General features: G+C 39.6%; 1 protein-coding gene across 1 annotated transcript; it reads right to left on the reverse strand.

Moving 5' to 3' along the window:
- Positions 1-6,287: 6,287 nt before the first annotated feature.
- LOC136747295 (interferon a3-like) lies at positions 6,288-8,081 on the reverse strand. The gene is made up of 4 exons (XM_066700232.1): positions 8,012-8,081; positions 7,720-7,869; positions 7,254-7,352; positions 6,288-6,805 (listed from the first exon to the last, which is right to left on the reverse strand). Exons 1-4 carry the CDS (start codon positions 8,060-8,062, stop codon positions 6,695-6,697), a joined length of 411 nt encoding a protein of 136 aa, XP_066556329.1. The 5' UTR covers positions 8,063-8,081; the 3' UTR covers positions 6,288-6,694.
- Between the last annotated feature and the right edge of the window lie 10,653 nt (positions 8,082-18,734).

The raw sequence follows: 18,734 nt of genomic DNA on the forward strand, positions 1-18,734 counted from the left end.
CCTGCATGGAGATAAGCAAGTGCTGACACTTATTTAATTTGACTTTGAGCCTGTGATCACCAGTGCAATAGTTTATTCTTGTGATTCTCCCTACCTATACTGGGCAGTAATCTCTATTTTAGACAGGGTTTTAATCTTTTAGTATTTTAAATCAGGGTCCGTTTTAACCTAAGATTGATGGTTTTATTGAATTGTATCCATTATATGGGAGAGGGTTGTTTTAGTAGAGAGAATACAAAGTTGGTTTATTGCAATTTTATTCTAGAGAGGCCACGCAGGACCACCCTTGTTTTGCATGTCCTTGATGCACACCGCCCTTACCCCCTTGTTGGTCCTGGATGTGTGTTGCCATCCTACAAGCTCTTGTGGTTTCACTAGATTGTTCTTTTATCTTATTTTTTTGCTACTTTGCACCCTAGCCAGTAGTGGGTGTTTATGCATTTAACATTTTAATAAACCCTGTTTCAAACTTTACGCAGTCTTGTCTCCGAGTGTTGGCCTCTGGTACTACTTCCCACTCTTACAAATTAACGGACCTTGGGAGAAATCTGATTTGAATGAAATGTCTTACTGGGTCCTGGTGCCCTAAACTTTTACTACCAGGTGGCGTTGTTGGCTACGATGTGCCCCGTGACATAAACAAGCCGACAGGGTGATACATTATAAATTAAATGGGGTGGAATTAAACGGTGGAAAACCCAACCACAACTGCCGTGGGTAACTGTGGATTTAATAAATCGTAGGACATTAAGAAGTATGCTATCTAAATAGAGACAGCCAGTATGTCATTTGTAAATGAATATGCAAATTAGATGAACTGTCCATGTGATTAAATGTAGCTGGTGACGAATTGTACATGAATTGATCCTTAATCTATTGATTTTTACAAGGATAGTCTCTTTAAACAATGATCTAAGGCTTTACAGATGTCTAGCTTTCCTGCGGTTGATTTTCTTGCTTTCTCTTGTAGAGTATCACAGGGTGTCACTTGGCAACTGTGCAGGTATTTCTAGTTTCTCCGTCTCGGATGTAAAACTCGGATGTATTAGGTTAAATTTTTGGCCCTCACACCTCCCTTGAGAGTAATCTTAATGTACCCTCTGTCCCGTCCCCGCAGTACTAAGTTAATCAATCAACCAATCAAGTCATCATGATGATGACAAATGCAATACAAATCTAATAATTTAGATCCAACATAATAATGTATTAAATCAATTTACAGCTATTTTTCTTAAATCAACAGTTAGGCCAAGCCAAGCTCTGCTAACTCCTCCCCATGTCAGGTTATTGTGATAAAAATGCACATTGTGTTTTTGTTTGATCCTAAAGTGGTTTCATCGTAACTATTGTTTCAGGCCTCTTCCTTTATTGGCTACAGACATCCATACTGTGTCTGGATTGATGTTTGCAATAAGAGTGTCAACCAGTTCTGCCAATCCTTTTACATATATTTGTGAGTGGGTGTGTGCTATGTGCGTTTGTGCTCAGTGTATTTTATATGTGATATCTAGATTAATTAATCGAACGACAGAACACATGAGAGAGAGAGAATAATAGATTATACACGATAATCAGCCTGGCATCTTCCTTAGGGATTGTATAAAAAGGACACCATTGTGTTAACACTGAATTTGTATAATCTATTCTGATATCTTGTCTATTTTATAATAATGTATAGTTAATTTTATGATCCCCTGCTCTCTCTCTCTCTCTCTCTCTCTCTCTCTCTCTCTGATGAGTAATAATTTGACCGTCATAAAAAATACACGTTATATTTTATTGTTTAAGTTTAATGAAAAAGTAACAATTTAAAAACGGACACCTACAAACATAGCTTATGAAAAGCGAAATGTAACCAGTCACACATGAAATGTTTTGTTCCCGTTGCTGTAAATCATACTTGAGACATAAGAGTAATAAATACAATGCAATAAATATATACATTAAAATAAATACATACAACATTAAATAAATAAAACCATAAATAAACAGTCAGTAAAAAAAGTTATTTTCGTGTTTTGAACCCTCTTGCATATTTTTAACACTGACTAAAATACTGCATACGTATATAAATATAAAAATAAGACTTTGGACCCGTTCTGTCGAGATTTAAACACCACAATCTCATAATTCACAATAAGCCTATATAGGTTGTAGACAATGAATCAAACGCTGGTCATTTCTTTCCGGATTGAAGCAGCAAGCACATTGAGCCTTTGCAGATGAATCCTCACTTGAGCCCTGATGATTTCCCAAGCCTGAGCGCTGTATGTCTGAAAGAAAACACCAAAATATATGATTATTATTATTATTATTATTATTATTATTATTATTAATAATAATAATAACAATCATATTAAAAGTAGTAGTAGTAGTAGTAGTAGTAGTAGTAGTAGTAGTAGTAGTAGTAGGCTATTATTAGTGGTGGTGGTATTAGCTTAATCAAATTCTCCTTACCTTCTTTTTCAGGACATTTTCATTTAGTGCCTTGAAATATGGTATCAGTATCCTGTTCCTTTTCCTCGGCTGTACCTGCAACAGACAATGGTAATTATATTGGCTTTATCGTTCTAACCGGAATTATATAGTTATGTGCTTTTCCCTGTAGTGTTTTTTTCTTTATTTTTTCCCGTTGTTTTCTTGATGGACGTTACTCGCAAGGCAGAAAAAAAAACTGAAATAAACTTGGCAGTTGAATTCATTAAGACTGGAACTGATTGCCTTTAGAATTGATTGTCATTAAGGGTCTGCTTAACACAGGTGGACAAGTGGTTCTGTAGGTATGCTATACAATATGGGGTGCTTATTTGTGTTGGTGTCCCTTTTCACAGATTTTACTAAAATCTTGTTTGTTTCTCCAGATTTCGTAAATAATTAAGCCTATTTTCCACATTCATAAATATTTCACATTTTAAAATAAATACATATATATATCAGTTTTGAGTTTCACTAAATATTTAACAAAATACAAACTATGGGCTTTGAAAACTAAATATTGAAGTTTGAAACATATATTTAAATTAAATCCTCAATCTCTGACTCACAAAATCAATATTTAGTTTGTAAATACATGTTAAAATTGCAACTAAATGTTAAATATAAATATAAATGTTACATCTGCAGGTTTGCAAAATAAATATTTCGCAAACAGGCAAATGAGTCCCGCCCATCTGGTGTAGCCCACCTTAGCCATCTCTTAGCAGTAAGGCTTATTTATTTAATATTTCTGAAAAACACACTAGATCTCATTTATCTAACAAAACAAATGATTTACATTCGGCCCGATAATAAAAAGAGCACGTGTGGGTAATGAAAGCGCGACGGATTGAACGGAACGATCAGTGAATCGATGAATTTGGGCATTTATTGGGTATGCCACACACCGACATTGTCCCGACTGCACACATTCTGTGGAACTTACACACTTCCGAAGTTCCACGGCCTGGCGATGAAGGATGATTTGAAATTCGGTCAGTTTCTGTCTGTCCCAGGTCACAGCGTCGAGATTGCCGTGGTAGAGCTTCAGGATCTGCTTCGTGGTTTCACGTATGAATGCTATTTTATCGTCCATCTGAACCAAAGACCAAAGAAGTCATTAGAGATATACCAACTCACTGATATGTTATTCTTCTGTCTGCTATTGATGTTCATCATTACCTCAACCAGGACCACAATCATAGCCAAAGTGTTAATCGTTTAAAGCATTTTTTTAGGAACACCTACCTGCGAATGAAATACATCATCGTATGTCTTATGTGGGAATGGGACGATCACTCCGTCATGCACCAGCTCTCCACCCTGTAAAGCGAAACAATTGAGGAAAAAAAGTTTGCCTGTAATTCATGTATTTCGCACATCGACTGCGGCTAAGATACAGGAGAAACTTCATACCAAATGCGTGTTGCAGTGGTGAAAACGTTCAAGCGTGTAAAGTTGATATATGGCTGTATCCATGATTCAAATCTATTCATTGAACATATGTATTCACAAAAGTTGCATAGTGACAGCTAAACGCTTGAAATTAGCACGAATTCTTTTAACGAAAGGTATCAGTGGTAAGAGGCCACTTCACGGTTTCTACTTAATTGAAGCAAAACATATTTCCCCGTAAGAGGTGTGGCACTGTCATTATTGCTCTAGCACTGTGACTAAATGTAGTGTTAAGCAGCTGCTTGGCACTTGACAGATTCATGGAAATCTTCTGAACTCACCATCTCTCTGATCAGGCTCAGCGACTCTCTGCTCACAATGTCGTACCTATACTGAATCCAAGTGCATCCCAGAGTAAGATCCAGCGCGGAGAGAATAAGGGTTATACACTTCCAAAAACTCCTGGCCTCCATAGCGCCGCGTCTTGTCTTCTTAATGGACACTGGACTGTGATTGATCAGTAGTCAATGCACTCGACTGGAAAGCTAACGAACTCTTTTGACTTCGAGAACAGTTCGCATTGAGAATAAGATCCTGCCTTATGTACATGGAGAGAGAGAGTGAAGTATGAAAAGCAAAAACGCAGGGAATTCCCATGTTCTGTGCTTTATTCTTACGGATACAGACGAGTAGGTCTGTATTAATTAAATGAATTAAATTATACATCTCATCCCAGAATATGCATGTATTTATATCAATATGTATATTATAATTCTATGTAGTTATTATTTATGTTTTTCAATTGTAGTTAACATTTTCATCCTGTTTAGCTTTAGACTCGCAAGATACTAGGCTAATACTGCAAACAGGCTAATGTGAGCTTCACAGCTATACAGGCAGACTTTATAGAAGACATTTTTCGTTCTTTTCTGATCAAATAACTGACAAAACATGTAATTTCAACTTGGCTGTTACTCTTTTTTTTCTTAGCAGACACCCATATCCAGGGTGACTGACAATTGTTACATTAAATCACATTAGTTTTACTTTTTACCCATTTACACAGCTGGGCATTTACTGGAGCAATGTAAGTAAGGTGCCTTGCTCGAGGGTACAGCAGCAGTGCCCTAACCTGCGATTGAGACCACAACCCTCCGCTCCAGAGTCCAGAGCCCTGACCTCTACTCCACACTACTGCTGTTATCCCATTCTGATCCATACATCAGATTTCATTCATCTAATCAGATTTCATCTTTATGCATAAAATCTTGAATTATCAGATGGATTTAAGAAGCCGGCAAAATTCTCTTCTGAAATTCTTCCACAGTGTAAAAAAAAGAAAAACTAACCATCTAAATAAAAATGCATACATATATACAGGCATACATATATGCATACAGACATGCATACAATCATACATGCATGTGTATCTGGATACAAAGTTCCCAATTAATTCGTGCATATCGCTCTACGTCATTGTTTTGTATTCCCTGCTATGTGATACCGTGTGTTAATAGACCAATGTTAAGAGAATCACGTTTTATTGTAATTACATTGGATCGCAATCTTACATCTTTAACCAGTTTATTTTTCGATTCCATAGATTTCTTTAAAAAGTTAAATTTTGTCTCGAAATCCAGCGTGGAGGATTACCTAACAGCAATGTTTAAACTGAAAACGGAAAACTGCATGCTGTTATGTTCCGGTGGCTGGGAATCCTGTCTTCCCCTTTCCCTTTCTCTCGTCCATTTCAATCTATGACGTAGTGCTTTCGCTTTCACTGCGCTGATGCAATTCACCAAAGTGAAAGCTGCTCTTCACTTGACAGAGATGTTGAAGGACTCTAGCATGCAGAGGGCTTCCCCTGAAAAGTATTCATGATGCCATGAAGAAGATGGCAATACTAATAAATAATAATAACGTTAATGATGGTGTTATGATTAGTTGCTAAGGCTAATATGTGTAAAAAGCCGACAGTACAGCAAATCCTGTCATTGCTTTTCGTAGGTGCATCAGAGCTGTTCAGAGTACTGATAAAGGCACAGGCTGAGCTTGCATATTACAATTTCTTTTAAATGTAATTTCTGAATCTATTGATTTACGAATTTATCTCAATAAACACTGATACAAGTATTTCCAGGGTGCTTTTGAAGAGGAAATATGTCTAGTATAAAACAAGAACAACAACACAAGAGCATTCAGAAAGTTAAAGTATATAAAAACACATATTTTATTTGAAACAATAACAAATACAATTGATTTGATCAGGTAGCAGTAAAAAAATATTATTTAAAATTCTTATTTTTTGGCACAAGCATTAAATACACAGCATGACTTAATACGTAAGTCAAATAATTAAATAAATAAATAAATAAATAAATAATCAATAAATAATCCATAAAAATACAGTTCTCTCAAATACCTATATCTAAATCATACATTTACAAAGCATTTCACATAACAGCAGCATTTTTAAAGATCATTCCTTCTTGTAAACACAGAACAGTTGCATACACAGTACAAACTGCATCCATTTTCTTCTCTCCAAAAAACATAATACTAGAAACCACAGAAATACAATCAATACCAAAATGTAGCATTAAAAATAGTGTCATTAAATACTTTGAGCAAAAACGAGCATATAGAAATTGCTTCACACAACATTATTCAAGTAAAGTATACATAACTACACACTGCAGAATCAATAATATGAAACTTTCACGTGTAATTCACAAAGTCCAACGCAGCAATATTTGTTGTTTTTTCATTCCTTGTCCTTGGGTTCTCAAAATGTTAATCCTGCAAAATGTTAATTAAGTGTTTTTCAGCTTTGGGCAGTGCTCTTGTCTCTCCTTATGGATACAGCCAGTAAATCCAGTCTTTGCAGGTGACGCCACACAAGAGTCCTGACAACCTCCCAGGCATGAGACCGGTCCTGTAAGACCAAACAACATCACATCAGCAGAGGGTATATATATATATATATATATATAGGCACACTGCATTTGCTTTGAGTGCCATACTGAGTATAAAATGCTTGAATGAGAAGGTTTTTCTTTTACTTTAGAGGATTTCTCTGAATGGAAGATTAAAGCCGTTATATCAACAATCGTACTGATTAGTTCAGTGCTCTTTTAACAGGCCCAGAGTAAATCAGAGCCATTGGCAAATTACAAATCTGCTATTTGGTGGCAGGAATTATTTGATTTATTGTCATTAGAAGTCTGTAAATAGCTTACATCCATAATACAGAATACACACGTTTACAATCGGTGGATAGCTCAATTCTATTATTATTATTATCATTATTATTATAATTTTATTCAGTCTGATCGTGGTTTATACATGATGTAAGAGAAGCTTAGAAATTACTTCTCACATACCTTGCTTTTTAAAAGGTTTTCCACATCCTTAAAATGGCGGTTGATTTTCTTGCTTTCTTTCCTAGAGGATCGCAGGGTGTCGGATTTCATGGTCTTCCTCTACATTACAAAGAAATACATTTCATTACAATCAGTTCTGTGGGTGCGCAGCACTTCCTAGAGCATCTCGGTGTAGCCTGGTGCTGCGTGCTAAAGGCCCAGATAAAGAGTGTTCCATTACAGGGGAAGCTAGATATCGGAAACTTCATTTTCAGTGTCAGAAGCAGGTGTATTTAGTCTAAAGGCCTAGTCAGTGATTTAATTTGTACTTATAAAACTTCTCTTTGGTTCTTAATATCTTACTCTGTAAGATGTTCGTGTTGCCTTCCTATTGTCAGTAATTGGCTTATCATAGCCCACAGCGTCCAAAACAATTCACCACTGTGTTTATGAGCAAAAGTCAAACTTGAGCAGCAGGCCTACTCACACACTGGTCCAGCTCCAGGTCCTGGCGGTGCAGGTCGAGCTGAAACATTTCCAGTTTGATGGCATCCCAGTTCACGGCATCCGTATTGCCACTGTACAGGTGTCTTATGTGACTGATGACTTCGTGGATAAACATGATCTTCTCCTCACTCTGTTTAAAAAAAAATGACAAGAACATTGTTTTACTGACTTCTGTGTTTCATCCACGCTGGTCTGCCTTCTTGAGGACATTTCTTAAATGGTTAATTGTAATTCTATTTCAAAAGATAAGAAGCGTTCAGAACAGTTCTTACCTTAAAATCTCCAGCGTTTTTGTATGATTTGATGGGGAAGGGAACAGCCATTCTGTCATGCACTAGCTCACCGCCCTGAAACAGAATAAGAAAAACCATATATTATTATTATTATTATTATTATTATTATTATTATTATTATTATTATTAGGCCCAGTGTTCATCATTATCATCATCATTCAAACAGATGAAGATGCTTTGATTAAGTTTTTGTGATGTTAAAAAAATGAAATGTAGCTGATGTTGTTTTCCATCTAACAAAAAGCTATCTAATATTAATCCCATCCCACTGAAATAGTCTTTTAATATTCTAATCAAGCTGCAAAACGATAAGGTCTTCGGGTTTTCCATCATCACGTTTTTGATTTACTTCATTGAAGCCCTGGATGTGTTGCACAATAAAGGTTCATTTGATCGTTAAGCACTAGCTGGCAGGACTGAAAGATCGTTTGCTCTCAGGAGGACCAGAGTCGAAAAGCCGTCTCCTGCAGTGGCACTATAATACAATAGCGCATCCCATTGCAGAGAAAGACTTACCATCTCTCTGAGTAGAGACAGGGTTTCCTCACTCACACGTCCGAAATTGTAATGAACCCACTTGCATCCAAGAGAGAGCTCCTGGCTGCACAGAAGGATAAAAACACACGCCCAGGTCTTCATAGTTGCTGTTCCCGTGCTTCGGTGGATATGCTATCCTGAAGAGTGCCTGGATGACAGAGAACGGCTTTTTCCACACTAACCGATTCCGAAACAAAGTATTGCGCTGCCAGGGCGGATTTTGCTCGCTCTTCTCGGTGTCTTCTGCGTGCTATTGGTGTGCATGCTGTTGTCCTGCAGGTGTATTCAGATTATATACCGAGGTGTAGTAGCCTATGTTTAAAAAGCGAAAGGTAGGTGGGAACTTCCCCACTGGAACTTTTCCTGTGTAACTTTCAGCTTCTGAGCTGCCGCTGGCGGACAATGTCTCTGCTCGAGTCTGAAGACTTTAGCAGTTGAAGTGTGTTGTGTTGATAGACTTGATTTGATCGCTTGTTCACCTTTGTCTTTCTGTGCCCTTTTTGTTTTTGGTGACGGTGCATGCCGGTGCCTGATGTCCAGACCATGTTTCAATGACACCCTTGCTGCTTCGGAACCGCAACTTTACAGTGGAAATGCTGTTGGGATATTGTAGTGTAACAGATCACAGACGGTGTTGTATCATGTCATGTTGTATCTCTTCGCCGCTCTGTCCGAATATACCTCTCCTCTCATACCCTGCAGTCAAGATAAGGCTTTGGCATAAAAGGGAGAATGAATCTTGACATTTCTATGTTATTGTATTTGCTGTATTTTGCCCTTCGACACAACAGATCAAGTTTAGTTACAAAGCAATTCAAAGCTCTGAATTTTGAGCTAGACTAATTAAAGACACATTTTTAAAGAAATCGTCCGTTTCCAAAAATGAACAAACCAGTGGTCCACGTTTGTTTGTTTTCTTTGTCCCTTTTTCTTCATCTTTGTGGAATACACACCCATCGTCGTGTTTTGAAAATGTATATCCGAAAGTGGGAAAACAATGAATACCCTAAATTGTCTCATCGATGAAGACAACAAGTTATGGTGCTGTCAGAGAAGTTGCTATTTCGGTTTCGATTTGATGACGTCTAGTGCCATGCCCCCTGATACAACGAGCAGAACTGTGGATGACGAGCGGCGATTGCAGAAGCTGTATTATTTGTGTATTAATTTATTTTTGCTTGATTTGCTTGCTTGCTTCATCGATTGGTTGGTTGGTTGGTTTATTTATTAACATATGAATACATCCATCTGTTAATGTAATGAAAGCAAGCATTGGCACGACGGAACCTGCTTCATCACGATTTTATGTTGAATTCGTCGTATACTTCAGTTAATAACGTAACCCAGCTAACACACAATGTTGCCACAAGGTTGTAGCATCGTAATGTACAACATTGTGGCAATGAATGTACTGTTGCTGCTTTGATGTGTACTAACACTACAGGATGTATTATTATTCAATAATGATTGTTATGTAAATGATATTGACTAGACACACTTTCCCTGCTCACAAAGCCGACTTCATCTCCGCTTTTACCATTTTTAGGCTGATGATGCCCAGATCTGATCTGATCCGTTATTGATGCTCTTTGGAGGCATTTGTGGTTCTGTTGTCCCGCAGGTATTGCCTGCCAGTGTTGCTGATGTTCCGGAGGGTGAGCGCGATGTGGCTGCCAACTGTTCGGCGGAAGATGTCCCTGTCCCTGAACCTTTAGGAGCAGAGTGTACAGGACCCCCTGGCTCCTTTTGAGCCTGAAGGTTTGAGGTGCTCGCAGCGCACAACGCGAGGAGGGCCCCCGGCACGCTATTCAGATTAGACACCTGGCCCTGGTTGTACGGAGGATAGCTATAACCTGGAACCTCTTGTGGGAAGAGTGGTCCCCGGGACGGGAACCGAAAAAGTGGGGGAGTGTGTCACAGGAATGACTATATCACACTGTCTGAGCACCTTCTTTGTTTTTATTATTATTATTATTATTATTATTATTTTTTTTTTTTCTTGGCAGACGCCCTTGTCCAGGGCGACTTACAACATAAGTGCAAAAAGGCATCAATCATTACAAATTCAACTTAGCTAAAACATAGCAATTCAAAATAATACATTTTACAAATTCCAATTACAATTTACACAAGAACTGTAAGAGACTTCCTACATCCTGGACAGTGAAAGCTAAGTGCTGTCAAGATGTAGGGTTACAGACTAGGGCTATGGGAAAGGGAGCAAGGGGGAAAACAATCAAGAACACGAGGAGCATAATAAGCTGAAGAGCTATCTAGCAGGGATAGAGGACTAATATTACAAGTGCTGTCGGAAGAGATGCGTCTTGAGTAAGCGCCGGAATGAGGTCAAGGACTCTGCTGTTTTGACTTCAGTGGGCAGGTCGTTCCACCACTTAGGGGCCAGGGATGAGAAGGAGCAGCTCTGGAGGAAGGAGAGTGGAGAGGAGGCAGAGTTAGCCTTGTGGCACTGCAGGAGCGCAGTGGTCTGGTGGGGATGTATGGAGAGACGAATGACTGAAGGTAGCTTGGTGCAGTGTGGTCAAGACAGCGGTAGGTGAGGGTCAAAGTCTTGAACTGGATGCGTGCCGGTATCGGGAGCCAGTGGAGGGAGAGGAGCAGTGGAGTAGCGTGTGCGAATCGGGGCAGAGAGAATACCAGACGAGCCGCAGAGTTCTGGATGAGCTGGAGTGGGCGGGTAGTGGATGCAGGCAGGCCGGCCAGGAGGGAGTTGCAGTAGTCCAGGCGGGAGAGGACCAGTGACTGGACGAGCAGCTGAGTTGAGTAGTCGGTAAGGAAGGGACGGATCCGGCGTATGTTGCTCCGGAAGAATCTGCAGGTGCGTGTCAGCGTGGTGATGTGCTGGGAGAAGGAGAACGCAGTATCGAGGGTGACTCCTAGATTTTTAGCGGAAGAAGAAGGAGAGAGTGTGGTGGATTCCAAGGGGATCGAGATGGGGAGGTCAGCAGACAGGACAGGAAGATCTGGGCATCATCAGCGTAGAAGTGGTAGGAGAAGCCATGGGAAGCAATGAGGGGGCCCAGGGAGCGAGTGTAGAGAGAGAACAGGAGCGGGCCCAGGACGGAGCCTTGGGGAACACCTGTGAGGAGAGGTTGGGGGGTGGATGAGGAGCCTCGCCATGTCATTTGGTAGGACCGGTCACTGAGGTAGGAGGAGAACCAGGTGAGAGCAGTCCCAGAGATCCCAAGGTCAGCGAGGCAGGAGAGGAGGATGGAGTGATCGATGGTGTCAAATGCTGCAGAGAGGTCAAGGAGGATGAGGACTGAGGAGAGGGAGGCCGCCCGAGAACAGCTGAGGGAGTCAGTGACTGCCAGGAGAGCCGTCTCGGTGGAGTGAGCTGTGCGGAAGCCGGATTGCAGAGGTTCAAGGAGTGAGTGTTGGGACAGAAAGTCCGAGAGCTGACGGTGGACCGCCCGCTCGAGAGTCTTGTCATTTGAACACGGGTTGTATTTTTTTTTCTATTGTTATTGAAGCACTTGTATATTTGTTTTATGATATTCTTTAAGTTGTCACATTTGATCAATCACTTTTTTTTGTGCACAGACAGGACAGTTGGTGGATAGTCTCAGTTGTGACCTGAGAATGTTGTTGGTTATTGGCCAGGGGAAAGAAAGGTACAGTGAGGGAAAAAAGTATTTGATCCCCTGCTGATTTTGTATGTTTGCCCACTGACAAAGAAATGATCAGTCTGTAATTTGAATGTTAGGTGTATTTTAACAGTGAGAGAGAGAATAACAACAACAAAATCCAGAAAAACGCATTTCAAAAAAGTTATACATTGATTTGCATGTTACTTGGTGGCAAAACCCTTGTTGGTAATCACAGAGGTCAGACGTTTCTTGTAGTTGGCCACCAGGTTTGCACACATCTCAGGAGGGATTTTGTCCCACTCCTCTTTGCAGATCCTCTCCAAGTCATTAAGGTTTCGAGGCTGACGTTTGGCAACTCGAACCTTCAGCTCCCTCCACAGATTTTCTATGGGATTAAGGTCTGGAGACTGGCTAGGCCACTGCAGGACCTTAATGTGCTTCTTCTTAAGCCACTCCTTTGTTGCCTTGGCTGTGTGTTTTGGGTCATTGTCATGCTGGAATACCCATCCACGACCCATTTTCAATGCCCTGGCTGAGGGAAGGAGGTTCTCACCCAAGATTTGACGGTACATGGCCCCGTCCATCGTTCCTTTGATGCAGTGCAGTTGTCCTGTCCCTTAGCAGAAAAACACCCCCAAAGCATAATGTTTCCACCTCCATGTTTGACGGTGGGGATGGTGTTCTTGGGGTCATTCCTCCTCCTCCAAACACGGCGAGGTGAGTTGATGCCAAAGAGCTCGATTTTGGTCTCATCTGACCACAACACTTTCACCCAGTTCTCCTCTGAATCATTCAGATGTTCATTGGCAAACTTCAGACGGGCCTGTACATGTGCTTTCTTGAGCAGGGGGACCTTGCGGGCGCTGCAGGATTTCAGTCCTTCATGGTGTAGTGTGTTACCAATTGTTTTCTTGGTGACTATGGTCCCAGCTGCCTTGAGATCATTAACAAGATCCTCCCGTGTAGTTCTGGGCTGATTCCTCACCGTTCTCATGATCATTGAAACTCCATGAGGTGAGATCTTGCATGGAGCCCCAGACCGAGGGAGACTGACAGTTATTTTGTGTTTCTTCCATTTGCGAATAATCGCACCACCTGTTGTCACCTTCTCACCAAGCTGCTTGGCGATGGTCTTGTAGCCCATTCCAGCCTTGTGTAGGTCTACAATCTTGTCCCTGACATGCTTGGACAGCTCTTTGGTCTTGGCCATGGTGGAGAGTTTGGAATCTGATTGATTGATTGCTTCTGTGGACAGGTGTCTTTTATACAGGTAACGAGCTGAGATTAGGAGCACTCCCTTTAAGAGAGTGCTCCTAATCTCAGCTCGTTACCTGTATAAAAGACACCTGGGAGCCAGAAATCTTGCTGATTGATAGGGGATCAAATACTTATTTCCCTCATTAACATGCAAATCAAATTATAACTTTTTTGAAATGCGTTTTTCTGGATTTTTTTGTTGTTATTCTGTCTCTCAGTGTTAAAATACACCTACCATTAAAATGATAGACTGATCATTTCTTTGTCAGTGGGCAAACGTACAAAATCAGCAGGGGATCTAATACTTTTTCCCCCACTGTATCTGTACTGGATAGGTTGATGAAATAGAAGGGAGGGGCTTTTTGCATTTAGGGTGGATGGAGACTGGGAGAAGGGGGATCTGCGGACGGACAGCGAGCCAGCAAGCGCAATAGCCGGATCGCTCGGGAGGATGCGAGCGCAGGGGAGCATTGCGGGGAACGAGAGGGAGACGGACCTGACAGAAGGCAGAGACCTGAGGTCCGCGCCGGTACTGACATCGGAGTGGAGGACCGACAGGCGGACAGAATGCGCAGGGAGAAACCGCAGGATCACACCAGGAGTCGGTGGCTAGAGCGGATAGCCTGGAGAAAGCCTGCATGGAGATAAGCAAGTGCTGACACTTATTTAATTTGACTTTGAGCCTGTGATCACCAGTGCAATAGTTTATTCTTGTGATTCTCCCTACCTATACTGGGCAGTAATCTCTATTTTAGACAGGGTTTTAATCTTTTAGTATTTTAAATCAGGGTCCGTTTTAACCTAAGATTGATGGTTTTATTGAATTGTATCCATTATATGGGAGAGGGTTGTTTTAGTAGAGAGAATACAAAGTTGGTTTATTGCAATTTTATTCTAGAGAGGCCACGCAGGACCACCCTTGTTTTGCATGTCCTTGATGCACACCGCCCTTACCCCCTTGTTGGTCCTGGATGTGTGTTGCCATCCTACAAGCTCTTGTGGTTTCACTAGATTGTTCTTTTATCTTATTTTTTTGCTACTTTGCACCCTAGCCAGTAGTGGGTGTTTATGCATTTAACATTTTAATAAACCCTGTTTCAAACTTTACGCAGTCTTGTCTCCGAGTGTTGGCCTCTGGTACTACTTCCCACTCTTACAAATTAACGGACCTTGGGAGAAATCTGATTTGAATGAAATGTCTTACTGGGTCCTGGTGCCCTAAACTTTTACTACCAGGTGGCGTTGTTGGCTACGATGTGCCCCGTGACATAAACAAGCCGACAGGGTGATACATTATAAATTAAATGGGGTGGAATTAAACGGTGGAAAACCCAACCACAACTGCCGTGGGTAACTGTGGATTTAATAAATCGTAGGACATTAAGAAGTATGCTATCTAAATAGAGACAGCCAGTATGTCATTTGTAAATGAATATGCAAATTAGATGAACTGTCCATGTGATTAAATGTAGCTGGTGACGAATTGTACATGAATTGATCCTTAATCTATTGATTTTTACAAGGATAGTCTCTTTAAACAATGATCTAAGGCTTTACAGATGTCTAGCTTTCCTGCGGTTGATTTTCTTGCTTTCTCTTGTAGAGTATCACAGGGTGTCACTTGGCAACTGTGCAGGTATTTCTAGTTTCTCCGTCTCGGATGTAAAACTCGGATGTATTAGGTTAAATTTTTGGCCCTCACACCTCCCTTGAGAGTAATCTTAATGTACCCTCTGTCCCGTCCCCGCAGTACTAAGTTAATCAATCAACCAATCAAGTCATCATGATGATGACAAATGCAATACAAATCTAATAATTTAGATCCAACATAATAATGTATTAAATCAATTTACAGCTATTTTTCTTAAATCAACAGTTAGGCCAAGCCAAGCTCTGCTAACTCCTCCCCATGTCAGGTTATTGTGATAAAAATGCACATTGTGTTTTTGTTTGATCCTAAAGTGGTTTCATCGTAACTATTGTTTCAGGCCTCTTCCTTTATTGGCTACAGACATCCATACTGTGTCTGGATTGATGTTTGCAATAAGAGTGTCAACCAGTTCTGCCAATCCTTTTACATATATTTGTGAGTGGGTGTGTGCTATGTGCGTTTGTGCTCAGTGTATTTTATATGTGATATCTAGATTAATTAATCGAACGACAGAACACATGAGAGAGAGAGAATAATAGATTATACACGATAATCAGCCTGGCATCTTCCTTAGGGATTGTATAAAAAGGACACCATTGTGTTAACACTGAATTTGTATAATCTATTCTGATATCTTGTCTATTTTATAATAATGTATAGTTAATTTTATGATCCCCTGCTCTCTCCCTCTCTCTCTCTCTGATGAGTAATAATTTGACCGTCATAAAAAATACACGTTATATTTTATTTTTTAAGTTTAATGAAAAAGTAACAATTTAAAAACGGACACCTACAAACATAGCTTATGAAAAGCGAAATGTAACCAGTCACACATGAAATGTTTTGTTCCCGTTGCTGTAAATCATACTTGAGACATAAGAGTAATAAATACAATGCAATAAATATATACATTACAATAAATACATACAACATTAAATAAATAAAACCATAAATAAACAGTCAGTAAAAAAAGTTATTTTCGTGTTTTGAACCCTCTTGCATATTTTTAACACTGACTAAAATACTGCATACGTATATAAATATAAAAATAAGACTTTGGACCCGTTCTGTCGAGATTTAAACACCACAATCTCATAATTCACAATAAGCCTATATAGGTTGTAGACAATGAATCAAACGCTGGTCATTTCTTTCCGGATTGAAGCAGCGAGCACATTGAGCCTATGCAGATGAATCCTCACTTGAGCCCTGATGATTTCCCAAGCCTGAGCGCTGTATGTCTGAAAGAAAACACCAAAATATATGATTATTATTATTATTATTATTATTATTATTATTATTATTATTATTATTAATAATAATAATAATAACAATCATATTAAAAGTAGTAGTAGTAGTAGTAGTAGTAGTAGTAGTAGTAGTAGTAGTAGTAGTAGTAGTAGGCTATTATTAGTGGTGGTGGTATTAGCTTAATCAAATTCTCCTTACCTTCTTTTTCAGGACATTTTCATTTAGTGCCTTGAAATATGGTATCAGTATCCTGTTCCTTTTCCTCGGCTGTACCTGCAACAGACAATGGTAATTATATTGGCTTTATCGTTCTAACCGGAATTATATAGTTATGTGCTTTTCCCTGTAGTGTTTTTTTTTTATTTTTTCCCGTTGTTTTCTTGATGGACGTTACTCGCAAGGCAGAAAAAAAAACTGAAATAAACTTGGCAGTTGAATTCATTAAGACTGGAACTGATTGCCTTTAGAATTGATTGTCATTAAGGGTCTGCTTAACACAGGTGGACAAGTGGTTCTGTAGGTATGCTATACAATATGGGGTGCTTATTTGTGTTGGTGTCCCTTTTCACAGATTTTACTTAAATCTTGTTTGTTTCTCCAGATTTCGTAAATAATTAAGCCTATTTTCCACATTCATAAATATTTCACATTTTAAAATAAATACATATATATATCAGTTTTGAGTTTCACTAAATATTTAACAAAATACAAACTATGGGCTTTGAAAACTAAATATTGAAGTTTGAAACATATATTTAAATTAAATCCTCAATCTCTGACTCACAAAATCAATATTTAGTTTGTAAATACATGTTAAAATTGCAACTAAATGTTAAATATAAATATAAATGTTACATCTGCAGGTTTGCAAAATAAATATTTCGCAAACAGGCAAATGAGTCCCGCCCATCTGGTGTAGCCCACCTTAGCCATCTCTTAGCAGTAAGGCTTATTTATTTAATATTTCTGAAAAACACACTAGATCTCATTTATCTAACAAAACAAATGATTTACATTCGGCCCGATAATAAAAAGAGCACGTGTGGGTAATGAAAGCGCGACGGATTGAACGGAACGATCAGTGAATCGATGAATTTGGGCATTTATTGGGTATGCCACACACCGACATTGTCCCGACTGCACACATTCTGTGGAACTTACACACTTCCGAAGTTCCACGGCCTGGCGATGAAGGATGATTTGAAATTCGGTCAGTTTCTGTCTGTCCCAGGTCACAGCGTCGAGATTGCCGTGGTAGAGCTTCAGGATCTGCTTCGTGGTTTCACGTATGAATGCTATTTTATCGTCCATCTGAACCAAAGACCAAAGAAGTCATTAGAGATATACCAACTCACTGATATGTTATTCTTCTGTCTGCTATTGATGTTCATCATTACCTCAACCAGGACCACAATCATAGCCAAAGTGTTAATCGTTTAAAGCATTTTTTTAGGAACACCTACATGCGAATGAAATACATCATCGTATGTCTTATGTGGGAATGGGACGATCACTCCGTCATGCACCAGCTCTCCACCCTGTAAAGCGAAACAATTGAGGAAAAAAAGTTTGCCTGTAATTCATGTATTTCGCACATCGACTGCGGCTAAGATACAGGAGAAACTTCATACCAAATGCGTGTTGCAGTGGTGAAAACGTTCAAGCGTGTAAAGTTGATATATGGCTGTATCCATGATTCAAATCTATTCATTGAACATATGTATTCACAAAAGTTGGATAGTGACAGCTAAACGCTTGAAATTAGCACGAATTCTTTTAACGAAAGGTATCAGTGGTAAGAGGCCACTTCACGGTTTCTACTTAATTGAAGCAAAACATATTTCCCCGTAAGAGGTGTGGCACTGTCATTATTGCTCTAGCACTGTGACTAAATGTAGTGTTAAGCAGCTGCTTGGCACTTGACAGATTCATGGAAATCTTCTGAACTCACCATCTCTCTGATCAGGCTCAGCGACTCTCTGCTCACAATGTCGTACCTATACTGAATCCAAGTGCATCCCAGAGTAAGATCCAGCGCGGAGAGAATAAGGGTTATACACTTCCAAAAACTCCTGGCCTCCATAGCGCCGCGTCTTGTCTTCTTAATGGACACTGGACTGTGATTGATCAGTAGTCAATGCACTCGACTGGAAAGCTAACGAACTCTTTTGACTTCGAGAACAGTTCGCATTGAGAATAAGATCCTGCCTTATGTACATGGAGAGAGAGAGTGAAGTATGAAAAGCAAAAACGCAGGGAATTCCCATGTTCTGTGCTTTATTCTTACGGATACAGACGAGTAGGTCTGTATTAATTAAATGAATTAAATTATACATCTCATCCCAGAATATGCATGTATTTATATCAATATGTATATTATAATTCTATGTAGTTATTA

The sequence above is a fragment of the Amia ocellicauda genome, chromosome 3 (assembly GCF_036373705.1).
Source record: "Amia ocellicauda isolate fAmiCal2 chromosome 3, fAmiCal2.hap1, whole genome shotgun sequence".
NCBI lineage: Eukaryota > Metazoa > Chordata > Actinopteri > Amiiformes > Amiidae > Amia > Amia ocellicauda.